Source organism: Erythrolamprus reginae, chromosome 4, assembly GCF_031021105.1.
Source record: "Erythrolamprus reginae isolate rEryReg1 chromosome 4, rEryReg1.hap1, whole genome shotgun sequence".
NCBI lineage: Eukaryota > Metazoa > Chordata > Lepidosauria > Squamata > Dipsadidae > Erythrolamprus > Erythrolamprus reginae.
Window position 1 is genome coordinate 19,145,489 of NC_091953.1, and position 9,025 is coordinate 19,154,513.

A 9,025-nucleotide genomic window follows, 5' to 3' on the forward strand; every position below is an offset into this window, starting at 1 on the left:
ATAAACCCAAAAAAATACGTATGTATTATTGTGGCCCAAACCTGGCTCAATGAAAGAAAGACATAACTTTGAAGATGCAGCACAATTTTTATTTCCAAGCAAGAAATCAGTAATACAGAATTACAGTTTGGTTCTGTGACTTGATTTGAAATCATAGATCACCAATCTTTGCAAAGCTTGAGGTTTCTGCCACCACGTTTGTTTTCTCTCCAATGTGAATCCATTTCAAGACACACATGTGGGGACAGTGTTACCTTGTACTATCACATTTTACACAAACATATCCTCTCTTCTCAAGTTAATATTGGACTATAATTAACAGTCTTTGGAAATGTATAGCAAAAATGCATTTCATGGTGACAAAATATGTATCAGCTATTAACAGCAGAAAAACTGCACATCATTGATTGCGGTGTCATCACCAGAACCCTGTTCTATCTCCAACCTTGTTCGCATCCCACATATACCCTTTGAACTTGAGGGGCAGTGACTAGACCACTTGTCAAATGTTCCCCAATTCTCGCCATTGCCCCTCAGAACCTCACCATCACTGCAGGTGAACTGGATGTTGTTGACTGCGGTATCATCACCACTTCCTTGAGGGGGTTCCACTCTCAGATTAAAGGAAACCAGGTAGTATGTTGACCGACAGTACTGGTACCTGGTCCAGGCTCCCCACCTGCCCAAATAAAAGATGGATATGCATCTCTTTGGTGTGTACATTATGCCCTTGTCATCAGGTCACAAGACTCAAGCATATTGGCTAAAATCTGGGACTAGGAACCAGTTGAACTCTATGCCTGAATATTTAAATTCATTTTCTCTGGGTATATAATTGACTTTTCATTTAACTCATCGGGCTGTTTTAGGTGGTGGGGAAGGGAAGAGGATGTTGTGGTTTCTGCCATGATCTTCTGGGGATGGGGATGGGGAATAAAGAATATGTTTTTATGATCCCAAACCTTCCCTTGACCACATTTCCAAGTCTATTCACAAACCACGTCATGCTCAGAAACCATTAGAGCACAGACTTCTTATTCTGGAAATTGCAGTATTGTAAGCACCATTTCCGCTGAAACGATCTTTTATTTCTATTACTCACTAGTGAAGAGGTGAGTCATTATTCAGCTAGTGAGGCTGGTAGAGTATTCATGGCTTGCAGAGCCATGTTAACAAGGTTAGCCAATGAATAGGCATAGCAACTAACTCAGCCAATGGAAGCTAACCAGTTTTGAGTCTGTGCAGAGAATCGAAACTGGAACTTAATCTTAAAGCTGAGCATGGCTCAGACTACTCTCCAATCTGCACTCTCCTCTCAGTACTCTATGCTGCAATGAAACTAACTCCTACTTGTGTTTGCTTGAAATAATCTGTCATTATGTTTATAAAGAAGTTATTGAATCTAGCTGAATCAGTCAACAGTCTGCACTTCTGGTTTTGAATTTTGCAACAAACCATAATAGAGTCCACTGTGGTAATTCAGTGCCTCATTTTCTTACTGGAAATCTGGACTTCCATCTCAGTTCACAAAAACATAGAGTGTCCCTTCTGGCTGTCATGTGGGTCTTCCCCATGGTTTTCTTTGGAGAGAGACTATTTTTAAATAAAAAAACCTCTCATAAGCCCAATGCTGCCCCAATTCTGATTTGAGGCATATTGATTGCTGAGGCCTTCATTTGCAATCAACCTGATTTTATAATCTGATAAATAAATCAAAGATACTGTAAATTATAGACATTGCCATAAATCTTTAATACAGTAATAGAAATACATGTGTCTGAATTGACTGTGATTTGACGCTTAAAAAGCTATACCCAGAATTCAAGTACAAGACATTAATAGCAGCCACACTTCTGACTTTCATAAACAGCAATGTCACATGAAGTCCATGTCTCCCTACAAACAGTTATAATAAAGTGACCAGATTTTAAGATTGAGAAAGAGGGACACCATTGAGAGGGGTAGGGCTAAAAAAATATTCCCACAAAAAAGTTCACAAAAAGAATATTTTTCTCTCTTTCTCTCCCTCCCTCTTTCTTACTCTCTTCATCCCTTCCTCTCTTTTTCTCTCTCTCTCTCTCCCTTCCTTCCTCCTTGTTTCTTTCTTTTGCTCTCCCTTCTTCCCTCCCTCTCGGTCTCTTTATCTCTCTTCCTTCCTCTTCTTTTTTTCTCTCTTCCTTCCTCTCTTTCTCTCTTTCTCCCCCCTCTTGCTCTCTCTCTCTGTTCCTTCCTTTCCTTTTTCCTCTCTCTCTTCCTTCCTCCCTTTCTCTCTTTCTTCCCCACTCTCTTTTTCTCTCTCCCTTTTTTCTCTCTCTCTTGCTATCTCCCTCTTTCTTTCTCTCTCTCTTCCTTCCTCTCCTTTTTCCTCTCTCTTTCCTTCATTTCTCTCCATTTCTCTCTCCCCCACTCTCTCTTTCTCTGTGTATGTCTCTCTCTCATTCTCTCTCTCTCTCTCTTTCTCTCTTGTACACCACATACAAGGGTCGAAGTAGGAGTGGGAGGGCGCCGGCAGCAACGGCACTCAGCAGTAGCCACAGGGCAGCAGCAGAGGCACCGACAGCAGTGGCTGGAAATGTACATGCTGGCACTGCACTGGGCATAGGCGCGGGGATGGCACTCGCCCACTGGCTGGGCCGGGACAGAGATGCCAGCCCTGTGCCCATGCCAAGCGCAGTGTTAGCATGTACGGCAAGAAAAAGTCATTCAAAAGCAGAACTATCCCATTGAAGGCAGGACATCTGTTCACTTTAAGTTATAAGAACAGCAGATAGAACCATGGATTGCATAATGAGAGAAGTGTGTGGGAGACTATAGCCAATAAAGGGCTGTTTGGGGGCATGAATGAAGGTCGGGAAAGAGCACGCGTTAGAGATCGATTGCAAAATATTAGTAGCTATTTGGGGACTTCTCTGGAATAAACAAATCTCCAACCATGTCCCTGCTGCTAATTCAGAGAGACCATTGCGCAACAGTGCCAGAAAGTCAGCTGTACCCATTCCAGTGCATCCTCTTCTAAAATCAGTAGCGGTAAATAAGGATCAGTCATCTATTCCCCAATTCCTTTTTCTTTTCTGGCAAAGGATTTTTTTTTTCTTTTTCACTCCAATCACATATGCAAAATAAAATACCATCAATATTGAATTGCATTACAATAAATCACTTTTAAATTTTCAGGAAACAAAATCCATCCAATGCTACCTCCTTACATTTGACATATGGACAAAAATAATTACTCAAATTTCTGATATGATATTTAAAAAGCTGTTAGTTAATACACTTTTTTAGGCTGTTCCTAATCTTAATCACATCAAATTAATAGGCCATAATGCTTCAATTTTTTCTATATATCCTTAATATCAATTTCCACATATGTTTTTTAACCTTCTTTTATAATAAATGCCTTTTAAAAGAAAAGAAAACAAGAAAAAAGAGCAAAAACATCTAATTACATCCAGCAGTTTTTAATTTAAATCAAATGCTTACTAAGAAAAAAATTATAAAAATTTGAGGGAGGAAATACAAATAATGTGTCACAAATACCACCATGAACCCAATTAATAATAGTTTCCTTTAATGGGTAAATAAAAAAATAAAAAGAAATTTTAAAATTTTAAAAAGGAGGAAAGAGAAGGGAAGAAATTGGGGGGGTTTTCTAATTAATGGATGATTGGAATAGATTCAATGTTGTGCATGGAATGAATGACTGGTATGAGTGTGATGGTTGGGGTGGGTGGGAATATGGTATGGATGAGATGAGTGACAGTAGTATGAGTGATAGATTTGGCCCACCTGACGCTCGGGAGACAGGAGAGGAAGGGGCATTGATCTCTGGGGTGGCAGAGGGCCGGAATATTCCTGTGTTGCTGGGGAGAGGCAGATATGGTGGGGGTCACAGAGTTAGCCGTTCCAGGGGAACGAGAGACCATTGCTTAATAACGGTCCCTTGTTCCGGCTCTGTGAGCCCAATCTTGGGTACTGGTGATGAGTGTAACTCTGGCCCTGGGCTCAGGTTGCTGCTGCTCAATGCCAGGTCGGTGGTAAATAAAGCTCTCCTCATCCGGGATCTGATCCTGGATGAGGAGGCCGACCTGGCTTGTATTACTGAAACCTGGCTGGGCCCGGAGGGAGGTGTTCCTCTCTCTGAAATTTGCCCAGCCGGGTTTCAGATATGGCATCAACCTCGACCCCAGGTAAGGGGGGGAGGAGTAGCTATTATAGCCAGGGAGAGCCTTTGCTTGCGTAGACTCATTGCTCCAGAAATTGCGGGTTGCGAGTCTCTCTTGCTGAAGTTGGACTTAGGGGTTCAGGGGGGCTTATTTCTCATGTACCTGCCTCCCAGCTGCGTGTCAAAAGCCCTGCCGGGTTGGCGGTGGAGTTCCCCGGACTCATTGTCCTGGGGGACTTCAACCTGCCGTCACTCGGCGAAACCTCTGGGCTGGCACAGGAGTTCATGGCCACCATGACAGCCATGGACCTGACTCAAGTAGTACAGGGTCCGACTCACGAGGGAGGGCACGCACCTGACATGGTATTCCTTTCCGAGCAATTGAGTAATGGTCTGAGACTAAGGGGCTTAGAAGTGTTGCCTTTGTCATGGTCAGACCATTTTCTACTACGGCTTGACTTCCTGGCTCCAATCCTCCCCCGCAGGGAGGCGGAACCAATGAAGATGTTCCGCCCCAGACGCCTGATGGACCCAGAGGGCTTTCAGACGGCGCTTGGGGTTATTCCAGAGGCACTCGTCCACAGTTCGGCGGAGTCCCTTGCTGAGGCCTGGAATACGGCTGCGGCAGGGGCTCTTGACTAGATTGCGCCTTTGCGACCTCTCCGCGGCGCTAGACCCCGTAGAGCCCCATGGTTCAACGAGGAACTCCTGGAGTTGAAACGCCAAAAGAGACGTCTAGAGAAGCGATGGAGGAAGAGTAGGTCCGAATCCGATCGAACACTTGTAAGAGCTTTTATTAAGACTTACAAAGTGGCGCTCAAGGCGGCAAGATGCGCGTACCATGCCACCTTGATTGCATCAGCGGAATCCCGACCGGCCGCTCTGTTTAGGGTGACCCACTCCCTTCTTAACCAGGGGGGAGCTGGGGAGCCCTTGCAGAGCAGTGCCGAGGATTTTAACACGTTTTTCGCTGATAAAGTCACTCGGATCCGGGCTGATCTCGACTCCAATTGTAATACAGAGTCGACTGACAACGAGTCAGTCGAGGTGACTGGGGCACGTACTTGTCCACCTGTCTGGGAAGAGTTTGATCTGGTGACACCTGATGAAGTGGACAAGGCCATTGGAGCTGTGAGTTCCGCCACCTGTTTACTGGATCCGTGTCCCTCCTGGCTGGTTTCGGCCAGCAGGGAGGTGACACGGAGCTGGGCCCAGGAGATTACCAATGCTTCCTTGGGGAGGGGAGTCTTTCCATCTCTCTATAAAGAAGCGCTTGTGCGCCCCCTCCTCAAGAAGCCCTCCCTGGACCCAGCCGTACTCAATAACTATCGTCCAGTCTCCAACATTCCCTTTATGGGGAAGGTTGTCGAGAAGGTGGTGGCACTCCAGCTCCAGCGGTCCTTGGAAGAAGCCGATTATCTAGGTCCCCAGCAGTCAGGCTTCAGGCCCGGTTACAGCACTGAAACCGCTTTGGTCGCATTGATGGATGATCTCTGGCGGGCCCGGGACAGGGGTTTATCCTCTGTCCTGGTGCTTCTTGACCTCTAAGCGGCTTTCGATACCATCGACCATGGTATCCTTCTGCACCGGCTGGAGGGGTTGGGAGTGGGAGGCACTGTTCTTCAGTGGTTCTCCTCCTACCTCTCCGGCCGGTCGCAGTCGGTGTTAGTGGGGGGTCAGAGGTCGGCTCCGAGGTCACTCCCTTGTGGGGTACCTCAGGGGTCGGTCCTCTCCCCCCTGCTATTCAACATCTACATGAAACCGCTGGGTGAGATCATCCAAGGACATGGGGTGAGGTATCATCAATATGCCGATGATACCCAGCTTTACATCTCCACCCCATGCCCAATCAACGAAGCGGTGGAAGTGATGTGCCAGTGCCTGGAGGCTGTTGGGGCCTGGATGGGTGTCAACAGACTCAAACTCAACCCGGATATGACGGAGTGGCTGTGGGTTCTGCCTCCCAAGGACAATCCCATCTGTCCGTCCATCACCCTGGGGGGGGGAATTATTGACCCCCTCAGAGAGGGTCCGCAACTTGGGCGTCCTCCTCGATCCACAGCTCACATTAGAAAACCATCTCTCAGCTGTGGCGAGGGGGGCGTTTGCCCAGGTTTGCCTGGTGCACCAGTTGCGGCCCTATCTGGACCGGGACTCATTGCTCACAGTCACTCATGCCCTCATCACCTCGAGGTTCGACTATTGTAATGCTCTCTACATGGGGCTACCTCTGAAAAGTGTTCGGAAACTTCAGATCGTGCAGAATGCAGCTGCGAGAGCAGTCATGGGCTTACCTAGGTATGCCCATGTTTCACCATCACTCCGCAGTCTGCATTGGCTGCCGATCAGTTTCCGGTCACAATTCAAAGTGTTGGTTATGACCTTTAAAGCCCTTCATGGCATTGGACCAGAATATCTCCGAGACCGCCTCCTGCCGCACGAATCCCAGCGACCGATTAGGTCCCACAGAGTGGGCCTTCTCCGGGTCCCGTCAACGAAACAATGTCGGTTGGCGGGCCCCAGGGGAAGAGCCTTCTCTGTGGCGGCACCGACCCTCTGGAACCAACTCCCCCCCGGAGATTAGAACTGCCCCTACTCTTCCTGCCTTCCGTAAACTCCTTAAAACCCACCTTTGCCGTCAGGCATGGGGGAACTGAAACATCTCCCCCTGGGCATCTTTAATTTATATATGGTATGCTTGTGTGTATGTCCGTTAGTATATGGGGTCTTTCTTAAATCTTTAAATATTTTAAATTGTCAGATTATTTATGATTTGTTTCCACGTGTTGTGAGCCGCCCCCAGTCTTCGTAGAGGGGCGGCATACAAATCTAAGTAATAAATAAATAAATAAATAAATAAATAAATAAATAAATAAATAAATAAATAAATAAATAAATAAATAAGAAAAAAGAAGAACAAAAAGAGAAAAAAGAGAAAGAGAAGGAGGTAGGTTTATGATATAACCATAAAATTCTGTAGGGTATGATTGGGTTCTATAAGGAATGTATATAAGGAAAAGGAGAAAGATTCCTGATGATAACAAAATAAAATAGTATAAGTAAGTCAGTTGCCACCCCAAGTCTATGGAGAGGGGCGGCATACTAATCTAATAAATAATAATAATAATAATAAGTTACTCACGGCCCAACTGCAGACTGAATGTATCCGCCATCGGAACAGTGCAAACGGATTCCATTCACAGCTGTGTCATCACCACTTCCTTGGGGAACTTCTACCTAAGAAAATAAGACTCTGATAAAGTTCAAGATCAGTCCTTCTGCCCTTCAATGCTGAGAATTTTCAACATTGACCCATCAATACGCAACAATCAGTGCCTCTCTTTGATTACAAATTTTTTTTTAAAATGTTAAGCATCAACACATATCTTGTGGCCATTCTTAAAACACAAAGTGAAAAACTGAACAGTTAATTTGAAGGAACGAGAAAGAAATAGAAGAGCCCCTGAAATATAAGTTCTTACCTTTAGGGAGAAGCCATCTGCATAGCCTTGAGGACAAAAGCTATTACTGCCCCAGAAACCCCAACCACCCCCATTTTCTACATTGATTATACGGTGGATATCTTGAATTTCGGGATTCCCCAGGCAGCAGACGATGGTCAGAAGAAGAACGGTGCTGACAGAGAGGTCCATGGAAGAGTTAACCAACCTGCCTTTTAAAAGAGAAATGCCTTCAGAAATTGTGGTCTTCTAGAAACCAGGAATCTTTTATCAAGTATCTGCGGTACCACTTTTATGAAATCATGCTTTTCGGTTTATTTATTCTGTACACTTGAATCAGTTTTCCTGGACTACATCCTGCAAATTTCTGGGCAAATTTCAGAAGTGTTTTGCCACTGCTTCCATCTTCCTAGAGAAGAAGGGACTGGTCCAAGGTCAGAATCAGAATCAGAACAAGTTGAAAGGGACCTTAGAGCTCTTCTACTCCTGCCCCATATACCCGTGATGGAGAACCTATGGCATGCGTGCCACAAGTTCAGGAACCTGGGCAGAGCAAAAGAGCAAGCCTTCCCATTCAAATGAAACATGGCAAATGGGCCATTTTCCGCCTCCAGAGGGCCTTTGGGGGGTGGGGAACGCCATTTTCACCCTCCCAGACTCCTAGAGTGAAAAGATGGTTTTCCATTGGGTGCTGGGAACTGGGGGGAAGGGTTCAGGTGCGAATGGATGGGAGGGCATGGAATTATGGTTGGGGGCATGCATGAGCATGCCCTCGGCGCTCTCTTCTGGCATGTGAACCAAAACGTTTCGCCATCACTGCTATAGACTCTTTAGCCTTCTCTTTTTCTATGCCTTAATTTCTACACAACTAGATGCGTGCAATTCTGACTCAATCACAATCTTTGGTCTCCCTTCCTTCCTCTCTGCTTACCGTCTTCCTGCAGTTAATTGTCCTACAGCCAAAATGGGTAAGACTTTAAATGGAGAACTATTTGTAGGCAGGGCAAGAAATTAGGGCAGGGACAGTTCGAGATGTTCCTTGTTTGGTATAGATAAGAACCCAGACTATTAGTTTCACTCACTAAATTTTGCATAAGTTGATCACGCACTGAGATTTTATATATTTCCGTACTTGAAATAACAGAAAGTCAAGGTACTAATTTTTAATAATTGGCCATAAGACATTTGGAGATCAAGTTGCTTACCTCTGCAGTAAGTCACAGTTTGCACAGCCCAACAGTAGCTCACAAAAAGCATTAACTCAAAGAGACCGTATTATGGGTCCCCACTCTGTATGAATCCGGCCAGTTGAAGAAATGAATTTCCTTCTTTTTACTAAAATGGATAAAACACAAAATACCATGTGTATGCTATTTGAGGGAAGACAAAATTATTAATT

At 45.2% G+C, this 9,025-nt stretch overlaps 1 protein-coding gene across 1 annotated transcript; it reads right to left on the reverse strand.

Annotated features, from left to right (window-relative positions):
• Positions 1–378: 378 nt before the first annotated feature.
• Positions 379–7,818, reverse strand: LOC139166325 (vitelline membrane outer layer protein 1-like). The gene is made up of 3 exons (XM_070749718.1): positions 7,648–7,818; positions 7,308–7,402; positions 379–679 (listed from the first exon to the last, which is right to left on the reverse strand). Exons 1-3 carry the CDS (start codon positions 7,816–7,818, stop codon positions 379–381), a joined length of 567 nt encoding a protein of 188 aa, XP_070605819.1.
• Positions 7,819–9,025: the final 1,207 nt, after the last annotated feature.

Bases quoted from the DNA above. Each gene is read 5' to 3' on its own strand.
- LOC139166325 (XM_070749718.1), bottom strand. From the start codon at position 7,818: ATGGACCTCTCTGTCAGCACCGTTCTTCTTCTGACCATCGTCTGCTGC. The intron at 7,403-7,647 runs GTAAGAACTTAT...TTATTTTCTTAG, and splicing joins CAGATGGCTTCTCCCTAAAG to GTAGAAGTTCCCCAAGGAAG. The intron at 680-7,307 runs GTGAGTAACTTA...TTATTTGGGCAG, and splicing joins ATTCAGTCTGCAGTTGGGCC to GTGGGGAGCCTGGACCAGGT.